The sequence below is a fragment of the Garra rufa genome, chromosome 16, assembly GCF_049309525.1.
Source record: "Garra rufa chromosome 16, GarRuf1.0, whole genome shotgun sequence".
In the NCBI taxonomy this organism is placed as follows: Eukaryota; Metazoa; Chordata; class Actinopteri; order Cypriniformes; family Cyprinidae; genus Garra; species Garra rufa.
Window position 1 is genome coordinate 15,126,058 of NC_133376.1, and position 24,606 is coordinate 15,150,663.

The 24,606-nt window shown below is 35.9% G+C and overlaps 1 protein-coding gene across 1 annotated transcript in view; it reads right to left on the reverse strand.

The window, feature by feature from the left end:
• The window catches only part of gabra4 (gamma-aminobutyric acid type A receptor subunit alpha4), a 62,447-nt gene that overhangs the window by 25,337 nt on the left and 12,504 nt on the right, over positions 1-24,606 (reverse strand). The window contains 2 exon segments of the mRNA XM_073820123.1: positions 18,575-18,727; positions 24,017-24,160. Of these exon segments, the coding sequence (XP_073676224.1) occupies positions 18,575-18,727; positions 24,017-24,160 (297 nt within the window).

A 24,606-nucleotide genomic window follows, 5' to 3' on the forward strand; every position in this document is an offset into this window, starting at 1 on the left:
CCATTTTTCCATTTTCCTAATATTTTAAATTGCATTTAAAGTACATACATTTAAATACGGAAAATGATAATACATCAATTATAAACGGAATATCAATTTGTGGGGAATGTTTAATTTTCATAAAAACAATATTGAGAAATAATAACCTAATGGACAAAAAAAAAAAGACTTCATTTCCATGACATTTCAAGCTGTATTTAAAGTACATACATTTAAACTAAAATATGAAAAAAATAAAATGCAAAATAGGCTTAATTTTATTAAAATGTCAATTTTAAATTATTTAAAAATTATAATAAATACATTTTAACTATTTTAATTGTCATTATTTGTCATAATTGCCTTTTTATTTATTACTATTTCAAACTGTATTTAAATAAAGTACACATATTTTAACTTAAGATTGTCATTTAACTGTCATAATTGTAATTTGTTTCCCATTTTCATAATATTTCAAATTGTATTTAAATAAAGTGCATATATTTAAATTAAAATCCAAAAAATTAAAATATACAGTAGGCTTAATTTTATTAATATTTCACATTTTTCACATAATGATTTGAATATTATAAGAAGTACATTTGTTTAAATTAAAATATGAAATATTATAATACATCAATGATAAATGTAGTATAAACCTAATGGACAAGAAAATATATTTTTGTAATATTTCAAATTTTCATTTAATTGTCATAATTGCATTTTTTTCAATGTATTAATATTTCAAATTGTATTTAAATAAATTACATATGTTTAAATTAAAATTAAAAAATAAAATGTAATATACGCTTAATTTTATTATTTCAAATTTTAATCTAATACAGTAAAATACAATACTACTATACTACAGTAGTAATGAAAATTATCTAGGAATTGCAAAAAAAAAAAAAAGTACTCATTGTTATATAAAAAAAAAAAAACACTACCTAATGGTCCAAAAACAGGTTTTATATATTAAATAATTTAATATATTATTGTACATATTATTTTAAAAATATGTAAAAGGTACAATTTTCTATATATTTTTGTAATATTTCAAATTTTAATTTAATTGTCATAATTGCATTTTTTTCAATGTATTAATATTTCAAATTGTATTTAAATAAAGTACATGTATTTAAATTAAACTACAAACAATAAAATGTAATATACGCTTAATTTTATTATTTCAAATTTTATTCTAATACAGTAAAATACAATACTACTATACTACAGTAGTAATGAAAATCATCTAGGAATTGCAAAAAAAAAAATATATATTATTTCAAATTTTAAATGATTTGAATATATTTGAATATAATACAGAATATATTTTATTTTTTTTCTTATTTTTTAAAAATAAAAAAACATTACAAAATATTTAATTTACATTTAATTTACTAATTAACTTAAAGAAAATTAATTATAAATTTTAATAAGTTTAACTTATTTATTTAGATTCAATTATAAGAAAAAAATGCAATGTAGCTAAATCAATCAATAAATAAATAGAATATTTTCTTGAATTTTGGTATATTATAAAATGCATATCTCAAAGCTGCTCAAATTCCTTTATTGAACAGCATTCTTCGAATCTCTTTCCTCACACCTGCAGTAAACACAAGTGTTGTTCCACGTATGCTAATGTTTGTTAGTAACAGCATCTCCGACAAAACCATGAATAAAACAGAGAAGTTAACATCTTCACCTGAGTTACGAGGCTACAGTGGTAAACAGGTGCCGCTAGTACTCAGACCTGCGGGGGCAGGCTGCGGGATTTGCATCGAACTCGGGTTCAAACCAAATCAAACCCATGGTGAAACTGCCTATAAGATGAGCTCACAGCTCTGGAGAATAATCCACACTCTCTGGAAAACTTCACACGATCACAGCGCACTCACAAACGCCCACGTGCAGACCGATCTGGAACGATCAATAGGTACATCACAGGCTACATTTAGCCAGGGGTGCTGGATGTGTTTTGCACTACCGAATCCACAGTGCTGTGAGAGCTTTGCTTTAGTGCTCTTGTATGAACGGCTGAGAAGAATGAGAGAGCTCTGTCACCAAAATGAGCAAAGACAGATAATGGAAAAAACAAAAGGGGTTACAAAGCAGGACATGATCTTCAGTCAGCTGCTAACTAACAGAAAGAGAAACACATTTAGAGTAAAATTTCAGCTAAAAAGACAATTCTGCCAATATTTACTCTCCTTAGCCAACCTGTTTTTTTTTTCTGTCTTATTCTGGCATGTGAAGATCATGCGCCATGACAGATTTGATGTCAATGACACTAAACAACATTGGTTCTCGTGTTTTGGAACTGATCAGCATGTTTAAATATACAAAATCACAAATGACATTTGAGAACTATGGCAGACGGCAAGATTTTTTTAGCCTGCAATCATTTCAGTTTGTTCCACACAAAAAGCTCCCATAATGACTACTTTTATAGTGTTTTTGTCCTTTTATAAGATTGACAGCACCTTTTCACCACAGAATATATGTTTTCATTATTCACCTTTTTCCTGAATAACCATTAAGTGCCGCCATGATGGATTCTAACTTCCGTTTGGGTGCTTTCATGTTCCAGTCTCCATAGAAATCCATGTTAAAATGGGATACAAAGATCGACTGAATTAATTAAACTGAAACTTTTTCAATATAGATACAAATAAAAAGCAGCAATAGCAATAAGCCTAAAGAGCAGGTTATATGGTTTTGTCCTAATATTGTGTTGGAGTCTTCTACAACAGTTTTAAAGTATCTAAGGTCAGAAAACATTGTAATTTTACCACAATATACATTTATACATATATAGTCATGTGTCAGTCATTTCAAAACGGTTCATTCAAACCATCGTTGAGCGTAATGTCTGTAAACCCCTTCCTTCCATAAGCCTACTCTTCTCTGATTGGTCAGCTGGTCAAGCCTGTTGTGATTAGCACAGAGAGGAGTATTTGAGCAAGTTAACGAGTGCTACCATCTATGTTGCCAAGTCCGCGTTGTTTTTGATGTGTTTGTTGTTTTTGAACATAGACTGTAAAAAAAGATGGAGGATGCGTCTCCGCTTCATTCCACTATAGAAAAGTGAAGCCAAAGCATATCAATATGGCCGCTGCCATATTGGGGGAAATTACGTAATTTGGAGCCAGAGTCTGCGCAGTAGAGATTCGCTTGGAGCCAGAGTCTGCAAAGTAGAGATACATTTGGAGCCAGAGTCTGCGCAGTAGACATTCGTTTGGAGCCAGAGTCTGCGCAGTAGAGATTCGTTTGGAGCCAGAGTCTGTGTTTGGAGCCAGAGTCTGCACAGTAGAGATTCATTTGGAGCCAGAGTCTACGCAGTAGAGATTCGCTTGGAGCCAGAGTCTGTGTTTGGAGCCAGAGTCTGCACAGTCGAGATACATTTGGATCCAGAGTCTGCGCAGTAGACATTCGTTTGGAGCCAGAGTCTGTGTTTGGAGCCAGAGTCTGCACAGTAGAGATTCGTTTGGAGCCAGAGACTGTGTTTGGAGCCAGAGTCTGCACAGTGGAGATTCGTTTGGAGCCAGAGTCTGTGTTTGGAGCCAGAGTCTGCACAGTAGAGATTCGTTTGGAGCCAGAGTCTGCTCAGTAGAGATTTGTTTGGAGCCAGAGTCTGTGCAGTAGAGATTCATTTGGGGCCAGAGTCTGCGCAGAAGAGATTCATTTGGAGCCAGAGTCTGCGCAGTAGAGATTCATTTGGAGCCAGAGTCTGTGCAGTAGAGATTCGTTTGGAGCCAGAGTCTGTGTTTGGAGCCAGAGTCTGCGCAGTAGAGATTCATTTGGAGCCAGAGTCTGCGCAGTAGAGATTTGTTTGGAGCCAGAGTCTGTGTTTGGAGCCAGAGTCTGCGCAGTAGAGATTCGTTTGGAGCCAGAGTCTGTGTTTGGAGCCAGAGTCTGCGCAGTAGAGATTGATTTGGAGCCAGAGTCTGCGCAGTAGAGATTCATTTGGAGCCAGAGTCTGTGCAGTAGAGATTCGTTTGGAGCCAGAGTCTGTGTTTGGAGCCAGAGTCTGCGCAGTAGAGATTCATTTGGAGCCAGAGTCTGCGCAGTAGAGTTTCATTTGGAGCCAGAGTCTGTGTTTGGAGCCAGAGTCTGAGCAGTAGTGATTCGTTTGGAGCCAGAGTCTGTGTTTGGAGCCAGAGTCTGCGCAGTAGAGATTCATTTGGAGCCAGAGTCTGCGCAGTAGAGATTCGTTTGGAGCCAGAATCTTTGTTTGGAGCCAGAGTCTGCGCAGTAGAGATTCATTTGGAGCCAGAGTCTGCGCAGTAGAGATTCGTTTGGAGCCAGAGTCTGCACAGTAGAGATTCATTTGGAGCCAGAGTCTGCGCAGTAGACATTCGTTTGGAGCCAGAGTCTGTGTTTGGAGCCAGAGTCTGCGCAGTAGAGATTCATTTGGAGCCAGAGTCTGCGCAGTAGAGATTCATTTGGAGCAAGAGTCTGCGCAGTAGACATTCATTTGGAGCCAGAGTCTGCGCAGTAGAGATTCATTTGGAGCCAGAGTTTGGGCAGAGTGTTTGGAGCCAGAGTCTGCGCAGTAGAGATTCATTTGGAGCCAGAGTCTGCGCAGTAGAGATTCGTTTGGAGCCAGAGCCTGTGTTTGGAGCCAGAGTCTGAGCAGTAGTGATTCATTTGGAGCCAGAGTCTGTGTTTGGAGCCAGAGTCTGCGCAGTAGAGATTCATTTGGAGCCAGAGTCTGCGCAGTAGAGATTCGTTTGGAGCCAGAGTCTGCGCAGTAGAGATTTGTTTGGAGCCAGAGTCTGTGTTTGGAGCCAGAGTCTGGCAGTAGAGATTCATTTGGAGCCAGAGTCTGCGCAGTAGAGATTTGTTTGGAGCCAGAGTCTGCGCAGTAGAGATTAATTTGGAGCCAGAGTCTGTGCAGTAGAGATTCGTTTGGAGCCAGAGTCTGTGTTTGGAGCCAGAGTCTGCGTAGTAGAGATTCATTTGGAGCCAGAGTCTGCGCAGTAGAGTTTCATTTGGAGCCAGAGTCTGTGTTTGGAGCCAGAGTCTGAGCAGTAGTGATTCGTTTGGAGCCAGAGTCTGTGTTTGGAGCCAGAGTCTGCGCAGTAGAGATTCATTTGGAGCCAGAGTCTGCGCAGTAGAGATTCGTTTGGAGCCAGAATCTTTGTTTGGAGCCAGAGTCTGCGCAGTAGAGATTCATTTGGAGCCAGAGTCTGCGCAGTAGAGATTCATTTGGAGCCAGAGTCTGCGCAGTAGAGATTCGTTTGGAGCCAGAGTCTGCACAGTAGAGATTCGTTTGGAGCCAGAGTCTGCACAGTAGAGATTCATTTGGAGCCAGAGTCTGCGCAGTAGACATTCGTTTGGAGCCAGAGTCTGTGTTTGGAGCCAGAGTCTGCGCAGTAGAGATTCATTTGGAGCCAGAGTCTGCACAGTAGAGATTCATTTGGAGCCAGAGTCTGTGCAGTAGAGATTCGTTTGGAGCCAGAGTCTGTGTTTGGAGCCAGAGTCTGCGCAGTAGAGATTCATTTGGAGCCAGAGTCTGCGCAGTAGAGATTCGTTTGGAGCCAGAGTCTGTGTTTGGAGCCAGAGTCTGAGCAGTAGTGATTCATTTGGAGCCAGAGTCTGTGTTTGGAGCCAGAGTCTGCGCAGTAGAGATTCATTTGGAGCCAGAGTCTGCGCAGTAGAGATTCGTTTGGAGCCAGAGTCTTTGTTTGGAGCCATAGTCTAAGCAGTAGAGATTCATTTGGAGCCAGAGTCTGCGCAGTAGAGATTCGTTTGGAGCCAGAGTCTGCGCAGTAGAGATTCATTTGGAGCCAGAGTCTGCGCAGTAGACATTCATTTGGAGCCAGAGTCTGGGCAGTAGAGATTCGTTTGGAGCCAGAGTCTGTGTTTGGAGCCAGAGTCTGCGCAGTAGAGATTCGTTTGGAGCCAGAGTCTGTGCAGTAGAGATTCGTTTGGAGCCAGAGTCTTCGCAGTAGAGATTCATTTGGAGCCAGAGTCTGTGCAGTAGAGATTTGTTTGGAGCCAGAGTCTGTGTTTGGAGCCAGAGTCTGGCAGTAGAGATTCATTTGGAGCCAGAGTCTGCGCAGTAGAGATTTGTTTGGAGCCAGAGTCTGTGTTTGGAGCCAGAGTCTGGCAGTAGAGATTCATTTGGAGCCAGAGTCTGCGCAGTAGAGATTTGTTTGGAGCCAGAGTCTGCGCAGTAGAGATTCATTTGGAGCCAGAGTCTGTGCAGTAGAGATTCGTTTGGAGCCAGAGTCTGTGTTTGGAGCCAGAGTCTGCGCAGTAGAGATTCATTTGGAGCCAGAGTCTGCGCAGTAGAGTTTCATTTGGAGCCAGAGTCTGTGTTTGGAGCCAGAGTCTGAGCAGTAGTGATTCGTTTGGAGCCAGAGTCTGTGTTTGGAGCCAGAGTCTGCGCAGTAGAGATTCATTTGGAGCCAGAGTCTGCGCAGTAGAGATTCGTTTGGAGCCAGAATCTTTGTTTGGAGCCAGAGTCTGCGCAGTAGAGATTCATTTGGAGCCAGAGTCTGCGCAGTAGAGATTCGTTTGGAGCCAGAGTCTGCACAGTAGAGATTCATTTGGAGCCAGAGTCTGCGCAGTAGACATTCGTTTGGAGCCAAAGTCTGTGTTTGGAGCCAGAGTCTGCGCAGTAGAGATTCATTTGGAGCAAGAGTCTGCGCAGTAGAGATTCATTTGGAGCCAGAGTCTGCGCAGTAGAGATTCATTTGGAGCCAGAGTTTGGGCAGTAGAGATTTGTTTGGAGCCAGAGTCTGTGTTTGGAGCCAGAGTCTGCGCAGTAGACATTCATTTGGAGCCAGAGTCTGCGCAGTAGAGATTCATTTGGAGCCAGAGTCTGCGCAGTAGAGATTCATTTGGAGCCAGAGTCTGCGCAGTAGAGATTCATTTGGAGCCAGAGTCTGCGCAGTAGACATTCGTTTGGAGCCAGAGTCTGTGTTTGGAGCCAGAGTCTGCGCAGTAGAGTCGTGAGGAGGAGCTGCTGTATCAAAGTCCCGCCCAAACTACTGCAGACCCAATCACAAGATCGCAATCATGACACCACACCCCGTTTTTATAGCATCAAATAACTATGTAAAAGTGAACTTATTAGAAAAAAGAAAACTTGAACATGAATCAGCATTATAAGAACTACCTCACATGATGGAAACCACCTTTGGAAAAAAAAAAAAAAATTGGAGTGTAATTCGATTATTTACTGTGACTCACGTCCTATTAGATTACATGGAGAGGGTGGGGTTTATGACCTATACTGCAGCCGGCCATTGGGGGGGCGATTGAAACCTTTTGCCTTCACTTTTCGGGACTCGTGTAGCACACTTGTTTTTGAAGCGATCCCAATAACGTCGTATTTAGCCCCTGGAATGCAAATTTACTAGGGCAACCTAAAAAGTGACAAAAAGTGTGTATTTTACACCCCGGAACACGTTTTTAATGGAAGACCCCCTCAAAACATGATTGGGCTAGTTTTGAGTAGCAATTGGGTGGGGGGTTTTGTTGTGACAACCTGGCAACCCTGAGCACCTTTATATAAAACAATAATATAGTGCGTCAATCTGTTCTTAAAATAATGACAAACACATTTTGTTAAACACTTATGCAAGCAAATCGTGCCCACAGCTAAAGTTTAGCTCCTAAACTGTAAACACAAAACAATAATACGTGGATACGGTGGATATGTTAGTGCTAACGTGACTAACTGATGAAACAACACACTTTGTAAACCAAAATATGTTTAAGTTACATTCATTATTATTAAACAAAGTAATTAGAACAGCGACAGTCTACATTAATTGACACATTCTTAGAAAATAGTAGGTTAACAGCAAATTGGCACACTACTTCAGCAAGACACTAATGTTGTGGTTTACCTGGAAACCTAAAGCTGCACTAGGTATACATCACATATTGGCACAAAAAAATAGATATTTTTCAAGAAAATAGAACTTCACCCCTAACCTTGCGGCTAACCTTGCGTCCCAGGTAAAAAAAAAGTGCACTAAAATGCACTTTATTTAAGTATACTTAGTACACTTTTCAGTAATGTACTAAAAGTGCTCTATTTTCGCACACTAATTTTGTACTTATTGTACTAAAAGATAGTATTAAGTATATGTTAAGATAAACTTAATACCATCTAAGTGTACTCAACTGTGCTATTTTGAGACACCATGAAATTGAACTAAAATGTGCTTTTAACATACTATATCTGTATTTTAAAAAATATATTTAGTTACAACTAGAAATACACTTGAACCCTAATTTTAAACATTTATAAATATATTTAAGAATAGCTTAAAGTATAATAGTAATATATTAAAAGAATATACAAATTGTGAAAAAAATGTGCTAAAATACAATTTAAGTACACTTAGTGCACTTCTCTAATGTACTTAAAGTGCTCTATTTTCGCGCACTAATTTTGTACTTATTGTACTAAAAAATAGTATTAAGTATATTTTAAGATAAACTTAATACCATCTAAGTGTACTCAACTGTGCTATTTTGAGACACCATGAAATTGAACTAAAATGTGCTTTTAACATACTATCTCAGCATTTCCAAATATGTATTTTGTTACCACTTATAATAGAATTGAAACATATTTCATAAACCTTTAAATATACTAATTAAACATAAAAAATAAACTTATTGATTATTTAAAATACATGAATAATATATAACAAATGTATACAAAGCATATTTATAATGTATTGCCCACATATTTTTATTAATAAAAAATACATTTGTTGATTATTTAAAATACATGAATAATATATAACAAATGTATACAAAGCATATTTATAATGTATTGGCCACATATTTTTTTTTTAATAAAAAATACACTTGTTGATTATTTAAAATACACAAATAATATTTAATAAATGTATACAAAGCGTATTTATAATGTATGTTTTATTAATAAAAATATGTGGGCAATACATTATAAATACGCTTTGTATACATTTATGATATATTATTCATATATTTTAATTAATTAGTGTATTATAATGAATAAAAATGTGTGGGCAATACATTATAAATACGTTGTCACGAAGCGTGTAGGAAAGCGCAAAATAACGTCTTCAATAAATCCTCAGGCAGAGTAACGATAGACAGGAATGGTGGGAGAAAACGCGCACACAACGAAGGAACATAGGTGTAACGCTTGTAGCCAGACAAAGAAACATTGGAAATCAAACAAACTTATAAAGGGGAGATAATTACAACAACAGGTGGAGGGGATCACACTAAGTGCAGGAAGACAAAAAAAAAGGCATGGGAGAAACCAAACAGACAGTCCAATGGGGGAAACACTGGGAAAAACCAAGGCAAACAGTCCAAGGGCGTGGCATACGCTTTGTACACATTTATCATATATTATTCATGTATTTTAAATAATCAACAAGTGTATTTTTTTATTAATAAAAATATGTGGGCAATACATTATAAATACGCTTTGTATACATTTGTTATATATTATTAATGTATTTTAAATAATCAATAAGTTTATTTTTTTATGTATAGTTAGTATATTTAAAGGTTTATGAAATATGTTTCAATTCTATTTTAAGTGGTAACAAAATACATTTTTGGAAATGCTGAGATAGTATGTTAAAAACACATTTTAGTTCAATTTCACGGTGTCTCAAAATAGCACAGTTGAGTACACTTAGATGGTATTAAGCTTATCTTAAAATATACTTAATACTATTTTTAGTACATTAAGTACAAAATTAGTGTGCGAAAATAGAGCACTTTTAGTACAGTACTAAAAAGTATACTTGCTGTACTTAAAATGTATTTTAGCACTTTTTTTACATTTTGTATTTTTTTAACATATTACTATTATACTTTAAACTATTCTTAAATATATTTGTAAATGTTTAAAATGAGAGTTCAAGTGTACTTCTAGTTGTAACTAAATATATATTTTAAAATACAGATATAGTATGTTAAAAGCACATTTTAGTTCAATTTCAGGGTGTCTCAAAATAGCACAGTTGAGTACACTTAGATGGTATTAAGTTTATCTTAACATAAACTTAATACTATTTTTTAGTACAATAACTACAAAATTAGTGTGCGAAAATAGAGCACTTTTAGTACATTACTGAAAAGCGTATTAAGTATACTTACATTAAAGTGTATTTTAGTGCACTTTTTTTTACCTGGGTAAATAAAGTGTGTTTTAGTGCACTTTTTTTTTTTTTTTTTTTTACCTGGGGGGACCTCAAGGCAATAACGTTTTGTTAGAATTACCACACTCAAAATCAGTTTAAGTGTTAGTGCTAATAATGCATTCATATTAAGTGTACTTAAGTACAACTTTTGAGAATTTGGACTTCTACTACAATACATTACGAATAGATTTTTAATAAAATCCATTTAATGTAAACTTAAAATTACCACACTCAAAATCAATTTAAGTGTTAATGCTTATAATGCATTCATCTTAAGTGTACTTAAGTACAACTTTTGAGAAAATCTACTTCTACTACAATACATTACTAATAGATTTTTTATATATTGACTTATTTTAAACTTAGGATTAGTAAGTAAACAGTCCACTAAAAATCAACTAATGTTTAAAGCATTTAAAGCACACTTTTGAAAAACACACTAATAAAACTCTTTTGTATGTTTTTTCTGTAGTATACTTTATTTTAGTACACTAAAAATTTATTTAAGTATTACTGGTATTTAGTATACTTTTTTCAAGTGTACTAAAGTCCTACTGAAGTATAAACATACTTTTAATTAGTATATTTATAGTGTATAAACATCACACTTTTATTTAACACAAAAAAATAACAAAGTACTAAAAATGTATTTGCGGGTATTTAAGTGTATTTTCATTGCATTTAAGTATATTATTTTTTCACCTGGGGTTGCTTTATCTCATCGACATATTCATTAAAGTATGGTCATTGTGACGCTGTAAAGTCATGAAACTATGGTGCCATGGGCTTTTTAAAACCATTTTTATAGGTTTAACATTATAATATTGGCTCGGAAAATATGTTAATTTGACTAGTAAATCGAAAGCATCGTTCCAGTCGAGCGAGACTTTTGCGTTCAGGAAGAAGGTGGATATCATAAAAATGTTATTTGTTTTCCACAGAAGAATGACAGCATTTACATATCTAGGAGAACTATGCCATATTCTACCATTTTTTTTTTGTTTGTTTTTTTAAGCAAGCGTTGCTAGTTTTTTTATTGTTCAAAAAAATTTAGTTTTCATGAACATTTTTCAAATTTAACACACTACTGTAGCTTTAAGAGATTTTGAAGTCCAATAAAGTGCATTCATCCATCATAAAAAGTGCTCCACACACCTTGGGGGGTTAATAAAGGCCTTCAGAAGTGAATCGATGTGTTTGTGTAAGAAAAATATTAATATTTAAAACTTTATAAGCCATAATCTCTAGCTTCAGCTAACTGTTGTATGTTCACAACAGACTGACGTTCCAGCAGATGTCATTGGACGTAGGTGTAGCATAAACTGTGGTGAGTATATGCTAGTCTCATGAGAAGTTTTGTTTACAGCAAACAAAAACCTCTTGGCTAATATCAAAATCGACATTTTTCTTAACAAATCCTCTTTTATTATTTAATGACTGGTGTTTTGTTTTCTTTTGTTTTTCTCTACTCTGCACTTCTGCGTTTGTTACTTCTCACCAGAGCTTACACCATGCCTACATCACTAGAACGCCACTCTCTCCTGAACACATGTGCGACGGTTGGCGGAAGCTAGAGATTACGGTTCATAAAGTTTTAAATACGTACACAAATGCTTCAATTCGCTGCAGAAGGCCTTTATTAACCCCCCAGAGCCACGTGGAGTACTTTTTATGATGGATGGATGCACTTTATGTTGCTTCAAAATCTCAAAAGCCTCAGCAGACATTTTTTGTAATATAACTCCAGTTGTATTTGCCTGAAAGAAAAAGTTATATACACCTAGAATGTCTTGAGTGTGAGTAAATCTTTGGGTAATTTTCATTTCTGGCTGAACTATCCCTTCAGGTCTTGTTTTCTGAACAATGCATCAAAGTGAAATAAAACAAGCTTACAACAAGAAAAAAAAAATGTCAATGGGGTAAGAAAAAAAAACTTAATTTGAAGTGGAAACAATATATTTTTTTACCCCACTTGCAGATATATGGTGTTGTTTTAAGGATGCATTTTTATTTCTTTCTTTTTTTTTTTTTCAGAAAAAAAAAAAAACTAACAGCTTGTGCCAGCACGAACTGTCTTTTGCTGTTAAAATAGTACTTTAAAGATTTACTAAGGATGTGCAGTGAAGAAATAGCGCTGAAAAGGCATGGATACAGTTATTTTTGCCCCTGACCTGATTGAACATGCATTTGTAGGAGTTTCTACGGTGGCCGAGAGAGGCCAACGCGCTGCAAACAAGAAAACACATGCAAACAGAAAAAACGACAACAAATTAAGAAAACATCTTCATCAGTTTGACAACACAGGCGCTGCAAATCCTCGCAACGCAAACACAAATACGGAAACGCGCTGCAAATTCTCACAACACAACCAAACTCAGAAACGCGCTGCGAACACACGGAGGCGCTGCGAACACACGAACGCGCTGCATATAGCACGGTCCACAACGGAAATGTTTCAGGGGGACCTCAAAAAGTGACGAACCCATCTGGGACCTGATTATTTGTTCAGTGGCTGTTGGTCAGAGCAGAGGTGTTATCGGTGAACTATCGCCTTTTAGTGATAGTATAGTATCACTTAAAGGTGATAGTGATATAAATAATCAGGTAATATAGTGATATAAATAATCAGGTCCTAGATGAGTTCGTCACTTTTTGAGGTCCCCCTGAAACATTTCCGTTGTGGACCGAGCTATATGCAGCGCGTTTGTTAGTTTGCAGCGCCCTCGTGTGTTCGCAGCGCGTTTCTGAGTTTGGTTGTGTTGTGAGAATTTGCAGCGCGTTTCCGTATTTGTGTTTGCGTTGCGAGGATTTGCAGCGCCTGTGTTGTCAAACTGATGAAGATGTTTTCCTAATTTGTTGTCGTTTTTTTCTGTTTGCATGTGTTTTCTTGTTTGCAGCGCGTTGGCCTCTCTCGGCCACCGTAAGTTTCCCTTTCAGACACAACATTTCTGGGAGGAGAGTTTTACTAACGTTTGCTCTTGTTCAGTGTTGTTTTCGTCAACGATTCGTTAACGCAACTTTTTTTTATGACGATAACGAGACGATGACGAGATAAAAATGGCTCGTTGATGACTAAATCATGACGAGACGTGTGTGAGTTTTCGTTGACGAGAAGAGAGTAGACGAAAATGTTAGTGGGTGGTCCGTCAGACGTTTAAAATGCACGACATTTCTGCTTATTGTGCATGCCAATTAAAACCTAAAAAGTATCTGCCACTATGGCAAGCCGTTTTAGCATTAAATACTCTTTGTCATACTAGTAGGCTATGGCAAGCCGTTTTAGTATTAAATACTCTTTGCCATACTAGTAGGCTATGGCAAGCCGTTTTAGCATTCTATCCTTGTTTGGTTACGCCCACCACCTGGCGTGCAGCGCACAACGTGCTCAACATGTCACATTGTTGTCACTTAGACAGACAGACGATTAACCATGATGGCGGCAGTTTGCACATTATTTCAAATATATGTCTTTTATGTCTAAAACCATTCCTTCATTATTGTAATTATTGGTGAAAATAGTCGATCCGGAAGCTCATATTGAGTTGAACTATAGATCTGCTATTTTCACAACTTATAAGTGACACTACCCAACAGCAAAATACTTACTGACCTACATTAATTTGTTAAAAGACTACTTTTCCCCCTTTTTTTGACTAAAACTAGACTAAAACCTTTATGACTTTTCGTCGACTAAAATTGGACTAAAACTATCACATATAGAAGTGACTAAAATTTTACTAAAACTAATAAGCATTTTAGTCCAAAAGACTAAGACTAAATCTAAGATGGTTGTCAAAAACAACACTGCTCTTGTTAAATTACTGGGATTCGCGCCATTATTTAAAGCCCAAAAAAGCAGGTCTTAAAGCAGGTGGTAATTTGCACTTCTCTTGGTATATTGCGCTGGTCATTATGAAAATGCTCTGACTGCATCTGTGTTCTTTAATGTGCGCATTGTCAGTAAATCACACACAGAATTTTCCCCTCCTATCGGCGCTTTTATGGAATTACATTCCAACGCTAATACGCCCTGTTTAGTAAATCTGGCCCTTAATGTCTCAGGTAATGTAACCTTTGTTTGTCTTGCAGTGTATGGTATGGATATGCAAATATTGATCTTCGTATGCTAATGTCCTCTTGGTTCTGACATCACAACTTTGACTATTTCTGATCCTGACCCATTTTTACATCTTAAACGGTCTGGGAAGGTAACCGAGCAAAAACAGAGCAAATGCTTTTATTAAACACTCCTAAACTAATTTCAAACTACATTGTGCTGACAAAGGTAGTAAAAAAAAACACACCAACGGAGCCATTTGGAAGCATCCTTCCAAAATACACTAGAGCCATGTGTAGAGAAAGCGAAATATGGAAGCCATCCCAGAACAGATAAACAACAGATCATTGTGGTCTCCAGCTGCGTCCATTCTGCACCGGCCATCAAAAACCCACTCTGTCATTACCCAGAAACCCCTTCACTAAGCACACTTCCATCTAGGACATAAAAATCCACTCCTCTGGCCCGGGTCCAAGCGCACCGCTCTGTTAGTAGCCATCTGAAGGTGGGTCATTGTTACACTTTTCCAGTGGAGAATGAGAGCGTGCTATTCTCAGCATCTCTAGTGCCCCAGGTGAAGTGTGGAAGGAAACAGGAGGTGCGTGCACGAGTGTGCACGAGCGTGAACGAGTGTCTGTGGATGTAGAAGAGTTTTGTCGTGTTTGCGGCAGACAGATAAGGTCACAGCACATAAGGGCATTCAGGACTGATCAGGCACATGGTGCTAAAATGCCTGCCAATGGAAATGAACAGGAGAGTTTAGCGCAAAGAAGAAAAGAGACTAGTGGCGTAAAACTCCACACATGCACCACAGACGAAAACGAGAGAGGTGAAGGCCAGTCTATGCAGAAATCAAACGATAAAGACGGCTCTGAAGACAACAAGATGCTCTGCAGTGCCAAGTTGTGGAAAAACAGCCTTTGCATTGCCTTCCTTCTGATCCTAATATTAGGAAAGAGTGGATGAACTTTATTTTTAATGAAGTTTCAGACCACGTCAGTAAGAACTTGGTCTTTTGTTCACTTCATTTTACTGCAGATTAGTTTACAAACATGGCACAATTCGACGCAGGATTTTCAGAAAGATTTAAACTAAAAGACGATTCTCTGCCAGCTATACTGGATCCGACAGGAATGTCGCACCACACAAGTGTTTTGATTACATGGCCACTATTGCTTTGTCTGTTATTACAGATTGCTTGATATGTACTGAGTATTTATGCATTTTTAACCTAAATCACAGCACTGTCTATCTGTGAAGGATGTAGGCTGTCAAACATACACAAGTGTTAGCCAATCATAGCAGTGGACGTTTACAATCCGTCATGCCTATTTAAACAGAACGTTCTGATGAGAGGGGTTAAAAACAGAACAGAAAATAGCCTATTACTTCTAAATTATGGTTTTTGATGTAAAAATCTAGATAGCATTTTATGTGGACCTCAAACAGAGAACAGTACAAAATAATAAATAAAGGACGTCTGTGACCCCTTTAATCAAGATATACAGTTGACGTCAAAAGTTTACATACACCTTGCAGAATCTGCTATATGTTATAATTATTTAAAAAAATAAGGGGGATCATACAAAACGCATGTTCTTTTTTATTTAGCACTTATCTGAAAAGATATTTCACATAAAAGACATTTCCATATAATCCACAAGAGAAAAATATAGTTGAATTTATATGCTCATTAATGCTTCAGAAGGAAAAAAGGATGCATTAAAAGCCAGCAGGGGTGTCGTAGTTGGGTGAAAGCTTTTGACCTCAACTGTATTAACTCGAAAGGTCTTGTTTTCTAAAAAAATCCCTAAAAATGAAATTAGCTGTCAGTGGGTTAAGAAAAATAAACTTAATTCAAAGGGAAAACCAGATATTTTTTCTTGTTTTAAGCATAAACTGATAAATTGTTTGGAAAACAAGACTTAATTTGTATATTCATTTAAGAATGTTTAGATGTTTGTTTCCGGAAAACAAGACAAAAATAATGAGCAAATCATTTTTGTGCAGTGACTAAAACCACCTTGGAAAATACGATTCAACAACTTGAGCTAAATTAGAGAAAAATCTTTTTTTATGAAACGGGTAACTATAATAGGTGTACACTTGCTCACATTTTGTGTTAATTTGATCCTGCAACACAAAAAACAAATTCTCTCTCATTTTCATAGTACCGGGAATCGCCAATTACCTCCTGATACGATACACATGGTGACACATGTTATGATTCAGTAGCTTGTGAGGCATCACGGCATCGTAACTGGATCAGGACTAAAGTCGGAGCAAACTAACACTTTAACACAAACAGGAAAATCCTTTCAGATAGATAGACAGATGGTTATCTTCTTTCACACTTATTCTAGGATAAAAAAAAGTATCTTATGCACAGCAAGGCTCAATTTATTTTGATCAAATTACAGTAAAACTGTTTAATTTAAAATAAATGTTTTCTATTTGAATATATTTTCAAATGGAATTTATTCCTGTGATTCAAAGCTGAATTTGCATCATTACTCCAGTCACATGATCCTTCAGAAATCATTCTAATATGCTGATTTGCTGCTCAAGAAACTTTTCTTTTATTATTATCAATGTTGAAAACAGTTTTTTTGTAAGCTATGATATATACATTTTTTTCAGGACTCTTTATTAAAAATAAGGTTCAAAAACAGCATTTATTTGAAACATTATAAATGTCTTAAAGGAGTAGTTCACTCTCAGAACAAACATTTACAGATAACGTACTCACCTCCTTGTCGTTCAAGATGTCCATGTCTTTCTTTCTTCAGTCGTAAGGAAATTATGTTTTTTTGAGTAAACCATTTCAGAATTTCTCTCCGTATAATGGACTTCTATGGTGCCCCCGAGTTTGAACTTCCAAAATGCAGTTAAAATGCAGCTTTAAAGGGCTCTAAATGATCCCAGCCAAGGAAGAAGGGCCTTATCTAGCAAAACTATGGGTTACGTTCTAAAGAAAATTTTAATCTATATACTTTTTAACCTCAAATGCTCATTTTGCTAGCTCGGCAAGACAAGCGTTTGAGATTAAAAAGTATATAAGATAAATGTTTTTAGAAAATAACTGATCTTTTCGCTAGATATGACCCTTTTTCCACAGCTGGGGTCATTTAGTGCCATTTGAAGCTGCATTTAAACTGCAGTTCAAACTCGGGGGCACCATAGAAGTCCATTATATGGAGAGAAATCCTGAAATGTTGTCCTCAGAAAACACAATTTCTTTACGATTGAAGAAAAAAAGACAAGATCATCATGGATGACAAGGGGGCGAGTCGATTATCTGTAAATTTTTGTTTTGAAAGTGAAGTACTCCTTTAACTGTCATTTTAATAAATGTAATATGTGACCCTGGACCACAAAACCAGTCTTAAGTCGCTGGGGTATATTTGTAGCAATAGCCAAAAATACATAGTATGGGTCAAAATGATTGATTTTTCTTTTATGCCAAAAATCATTAGGAAATTAAGTAAAGATCATGTTCCATGAAGATTTTTTGTAAAATTCCTACTATAAATATATCAAAATGTAATTTCTGATTAGTAATATGCATTGTTAAGAACTTAATTTGGACAACTTTAAAGGTGATTTTCTCAGTATTTTGATTTTTTTGCACCCTTAGATTCCAGATTTTCAAATAGATGTATCTCGGCCAAATATTGTCCTATCCTAACAAACTATACATCAATAGAAAGCTTATTTATTGAGCTTTCATGTGATGTATACATCTCAGTTTTGTAAAATTTAACCTTATGACTGGTTTTGTTGTCCAGGGTCACATATGTCCTTGCTGTAGTATTTCTTAAAATAGAAAAAACAAAAAAAAAACAAAAAAAAAATGATGACTAACTTTTGAACAATAGTGCACATATTAACTGAATGCGAGTGTGTAAATCTGCTAGTTCTCGCAAGATCATACTACTGTACATACAGGAAATGCAAAAAAAAAAAAAAAAAAGAAAAAAAAAAGAAAGGAAAGGAAATATAAATACAAAGTGCATGAATATTCAGTTCATGTCAGTTGTCATTTGCTAAACAATTTGGAGTCACGTTTCACGCACCACACAGAATATCTTTAGAACTGCAATCTGGGTAAAAAGTGATGCTAACCCACTTTCAAAAGTGGCCTTTACCCAGGGTTAAAAAAGTCATTAACCCAGGGTTACGTACAGCGGAATAAAACAAAAAGAAAGAAGGAAAAGACGCATAAAGAAAGTGAAATGGATAGAGGAAGGGAGGAAGATATGACAGAAGGAAGCAGTTCTTTTCTCAGTATTTGCATGAAAATTGGTTTGGTGGTTCAGAGGGGAAACGGTGCAGAAGATTTGAGAGTAACACGTACCAAAGACAGTTCTGGCGGGCACGGATTCCTTATTTATCCAGAAAGACACTTGAGAAAGGATTACAGTCATGATGCAGGGGATGTACGTCTGAATCATGAAGTAGCCCATTTTCCGTTTCAAATGGAAGTAGACCGTCATTACCACATATTCACCTGAAAGAGCAGAGAAACAGAAACAGGAAGAGCCTTATTAGCCCGAAAGCGGACATGCAAAGGAACAAGGTCAGATTGACAGTCTGTCACCACTGCAGACTTATTTTGGCTGAACGGCAAAGTTTTCTGGCTGTTAAGCTGCGCTGACAGATTCATCTTATTTTAACAGAATGAGGCTCACAGCCGTATTGGGAAACGGCGCTCTAGTAATCAAAACACACAGTGAATGCTCCAAATCTCTTATGTAATTTTGATCAAAAAGACGCAATGAATAAACAAATGCCATTGTTTTTTCCCCCTTCTGTTTAACTGAGGCGCACAGTTGTTCTAAAAAAACCAAGCCGATCTGCAAGCACTCACGCTGACCTTTACGTTTAAGCTGACGTTAGAGCTTGTGGCGTGAGTAAAAATGTTTTTCTTTTTCAATCTAGCTTAATCTATCAGATATTCTCCATATGCGCTGATCAGGTGACTCGGACACAGACCAGGTGTCTCTGAACATGTGCACAATGATAAGATGGAATTAAGTGTAATGTGGCCTAAAGAGCTGGTCGGCTTGTGGTATTCGAAGCGCACAGGATAAACCATTAGGGCATAAAATCTGTGGTGGCTTGATGTTTAAAATGTAAGTCCTCCATTAGAGTAAGCTGTATAAACAAAACTAGATTTGCATTTCTAGAAAGAAATAGCAGTTATTGAGTTGTAGGAAAGGCTAGGTTTTCTGTTAATTACAGTTGAGCTCAAAAGTTCACACTCCCCTTTCAGAATCTGTAAAAGGTTATTATTTTACCAAAATAACAGGGATTATACAAAATGCATGTTATCGTTTATTTAGTACTGACTAAAATAAGATATTTCACATAAAAGATGTTTACATCCACAAGAGAAAATAATAGTTGAATTTATAAAAATGATCCCGAAAAGTTTACATCCCCTTGATTCTTAATACTGTGTTGTTAGCTCAAAGATTCACAGATGTGTTTTTTTTTTTTTTTTTTTTTTTTTGTTTAGTGATAGTTGTTCATGAGTCCCTTGTTTGTCCTGAACAGTTAAACTGCCTGCTGTTCTTCCAAAAAATCCTACAGGTCCCACAAATTCTTTGGCTATTCAACATTTTTGTGTATTTGAACCTTTCCAAAACAATGACTGTATGATTTTGACATCCATATTTTCACACTAAGGACTACTGAGGGATTCGTATGCACTTATTACAGAAGGTTCAAACACTCACTGATGCTTCAGAAGGAAAAACTAGGCATTAAGACCCGAGGGGGTGAATTTTTTTAAATTTGAAGTTTAGGGTAAATTTAACTTATTTTGTCTTCTGGGAAACATGTAAGTATCTTCTGTAGCCTCTGAAGGGCAGTACTAAATGAAAAAAAAAAAAAAAAAAAAAAAAAGATATTTAGGCAAAATAAGAAAAATGTAAACATCTTCATTCTGTTCAAAAGTTTTCACCCTTGGCTCTTAATGCATCGTTTTTTCCTCCTGAAGCATCAGTGAGTGTTTGAACCTTCTGTAATAGTTGCATATGTGTCCCTCAGTTGTCCTCGGTGTGAAAAGATGGATCTCAAAATCATGCAGTCATTGTTGGAAAGGATTCAAAAACACAAAAATGCTAGAAAACCAAATAATTTGTGGGCCCTGAAGGATTTTTCTGAATAACAGCAGGCAGTTTAACTGTTCAGGACAATCAAGGGACTCATAAACAACTATCACTAAACAAAAAACACAGCTGTGGATCATTCAGGTAACAACACAGTATTAAGAATCAAGGGGATGTAAACTTTTGAACAGGGTCATTTTTATAAATTCAACTATTATTTTCTCCTGTGGACTGTATGTAAACATCTTTTATGTGAAAAGCTTATTCAGGTCAGTACTAAATAAACAATATCAAGCATTTTGTGTGATCCTTCTTATTTGGTAAAATAATTACCATTTTGCAGATTCTGAAATGGGGATGTAAACTTTTGACCTTAACTGTAAATACTATGTTGTTTCACATATAGTCACTGTTAAGACTAACACTGTGTTCTAACCAGACACAACAAGGTAAGTTTACAGAAACAAGCCATTTTGTTGTACTGAAAGTGAAAGTGCTGCATATGTGTGACTTAGCAACAACTATGGTTTACGGAGAGCAGAATTTTTGACCAGTGATTTACAGTAGGATGTCCGACATACATAAAAAACAAGCAACTGAAAAAAATGTCCTGTTATGATCAGGGCTTGCTTTGGACATATTGCATATTGAAAATAGACATGAGAAAGGATATAGATATTTAGGGCCAGATTTACTAACAGTGCAAACTGTCTTTTGGCGTTAAAATACTGTAGCAATGTCAGGATTTACTAAAGATGTGCAGTGAAGAATTACCCCTGAAAAGGACAGTTATTTGGCATCTAACCTTATTGAATATGCATTTGTAGGAGTTTCCCTTTCAGATGCAAAATTTATGGGAGGGGAGCATTAAAATTAATCATGCAATGTGATTTATTAATGTCTGTGCTCGTCAAATTACTGGTATTTGCGCCATTATTTAACGCCCAGAAGAAGCATATCTTAAAGCAGGCGGTAATTTACGCTGATCATTATGGAAATGGATCTGGCTGCGTCTGTGTTTTTTAATGTTCGCATTGTCAGTAAATCATCTGCGCTTTTATGAAATTACGGTCTAATGCTAATTTGCCCTGTTTAGTAAATCTGGCCCTTAGAATGCAAAAATTGTCATTTCTTTTAATGCTGAAAGTTCTATCAATATAAAACTTTTAAACTTTTAAAGAAATTAAATGGTTAGTTGATCCAAAAATGACATTAATTACCCACCCTCATGTTGTTCTAAACCCTTTATACCCTTTATACGTAGCTCCATAAAATTACGGTTGAACTATTGATGTCACATGGACTATTTTAATGATGTCCTTACTACCTTTCTGGGCCTTGAACATGTCAGTTGTGTTGCTGTCTATGCAGGGCCAGAAAGCTTTCGGATTTCATCAAAAAATATCTTAATTTTGTGTTCTGAAGATGAACGAAGGTTTTATGGAACGACATGAGGGTGAGTAATTGACCATATGCATGGATTACTTCCTTGTCTAAGCTAAGTTATTTCCGGTCAACTGTACTGTGAGTGTACTTTGCTCGTTTTCTCTACATAATCCATTCACAATCGAAGAAAAGTTTTTTTTTTTTTTTTGTCTAAAAGGGACCGTTTCAAGAATGACAAAAGCCAGTTTAAAATGTGAGTAATATGTGAGTAAATCGGCTAAATATGCGCGAGTCATTGCTATGATTGACAGTGATAACTGGACGAAACATCTGACAAACAGCTGTGCATTAAATGATTCAGACTAAATGCAAAGTAACAAAACAGCAGTAACAAGTTTGTGTTGGTTAATTATAGGCTATTTAATAGCTTTTACAGTTCAAGATAAAGCTTAAAAGATGTAGTTATTAAATTATATACAATTTTTGCTTTGCTTGCTATACTATATACTTCAGTGCAGTAAAAGTACTACAATTTATTATACTAGTAATTTTATAATAAATTGAAAAGCAAGATGTCTTGAAAAAACTAGGGAGTTGAAATGAAAGCTGCAGCCAATGATTGATCCTCTGCTGCACTCTTCTGGTTATATGGGTAATTTCGTGTCATTTTCATTATAAAAAGATGTTGTTTTCTGTGAAAAGACATTTTTTTCCATGTCTTCTTTATGAATGAAAAGTGAATCTTTTAAGTTAATTTTATTTCACAGCTGTAGAATTTAAAAACAATAAAGGCTTTAAAATATTACAAGATATTAAAAATGTGTTCATGCTATGAAAGCAAGTTACTGATTATCAAGAATACGATTAAGATGTCCTTAAAGAGAAGTATCGCTAGCTAGCTAGCGTTAGCCTAAACACGTTATGATAGTGTTTCGCTCTCAGCATTTATAAATGTACAATTATGCAGGTACTCTTCTGGGATTACCAGGTTCGGCATTTAAATTATATGTTGTTAAATAGTATGAAACTGAATGTTCATGCTGCTATCATTATTTACAATGTTGCAATAACTATTTTTCTCTGCTCCTGATAAGAATGAAGCAGTAGAGGAGTCTCAAGAGTGTTTACCTATATAAAGCACATATAAAATGAGCTTCAGCTGAAGTTCATGAGCTGGCTTATCATTATGCAGAAGTTCTAAAGAACCATTATAGAACAATTATATTGAGGAACCATTACAACAATTAATGACAGGATTTTCATTTTTGGATAGACTATCCCTTTAAACATGACAAAACTCAAAAACTATATACCCTAAACAGGTATAGAGTTTGAGCTGAATTAATTGTTAATTTAACATGTAGAGTTTGTGGTTTAAACCAAATCCTAACCACAATGTTCAAGGAATATTAATACACTGCAGCACTGCAAGCACTGCTGTTCAGTAGTTTGGGGTCAGTACAGTTTCTTAATAGTTTTACAGCAAGGATGCATTCAATTATTTAAAAGTGGCAGTAAATATATTTTCAAAACATCATAAAGCAAGAAAAAATATGTTAAGCAGCACAACTGTTTTCAACATTGACAATAATCAATGCAAATCAGCATAGAATTTCTTAAGGATAATGAGACACTGAAGACTGGAGTAATGATGCTGAAAATTCAGCGTTGCATTACAGTAATAAATTACATTTTAACTTATATTCACAGAAAAACATTTATTTTAAATTATAATTCCTCAGGGGTTCCTGAGGAAGACCGGCTTTGTGCTGTCTGTGATTTGAGTTTAGTTGAGGATGAATTTCATTTTATGTTTTACTGTCCTTTGTATAATGATTTGAGAAATGTTTTGTTTGAAAAGATTCAATGTAAGAATCCTGATTTATTTTGGTTGTCTGAAGGGGATATGTTGGGCTGGTTGTTTGATAATGAGTGGTTTAGTGTCGCAACATTTGTGGAGAAAGCTTGGATTTTAAGGCAAAGAACGCTCTATCCCAAGATGTAATGATATTGTTTATAATGGTATATGGTCATCTTCTTATTTGAAATGTCAGTGTCTTATAAGCCCATGTGGGCTGGGCACAAATTCTGTGTATGACACTTAAATAAAATGAAATGAATGAATGAATAATGTTTCACAATATTACTGTTTTTATGACATTTTTAATCAAATAAATGCAGTCTTGGTGAGAATCTTATCAGAAACCCAAACGTTTGAACAGTCATATACTGTATATTTCAAGATATTTGCAGTAAAAATTTTGAAGTCATTATGAAAGTGTGTTATGTGTCTGTACCTGTGATGGATTTTACAGTCTCGCTTGATACAGTCTGTCCGATCAGGTCGTACTGTACCAGGCTGGACGACTCAGCTGGGACCTCCACAGAATGCTGCGGGCCTTTGGTCCACGTGTAGATCATCTCAGTCTTTGGGTAGGCATCTGACATACAAAACAGAGTCCTCACATGACGTATAGAATATATGTGTGCATAACACAAACAATCAGACCCTATCTTTGGCATTGAGTGTATCCCAGTGGAAATGAAAAAAAAAACTAATGCGAGTAAATGGACACTGCTGCCACAGTCTCCTGATGCTCAGATTTTCCTCCAGAGAAAAAAAGCCTTAGGTAAAACGAAAACAAATGGGGCAATTGCTGGCATATTGCTGGAAATGGCAGCTGAGTGGAAAATATTTGTTTATATTGAGAGTTATGATTTCAAATTTTGTAGCTTTTTTTATGTTTATTTAAAAAAGACTGCTGCAATTTGGCAATCAGAAGAACTTGGTATACATCTTCCATGTCAACAACTGTCTCGATTTTTCTATTTTTGTTTCACCAAAGGAAATAAAGGAGTTAATACTTCAATTAAACATATCTGAGAA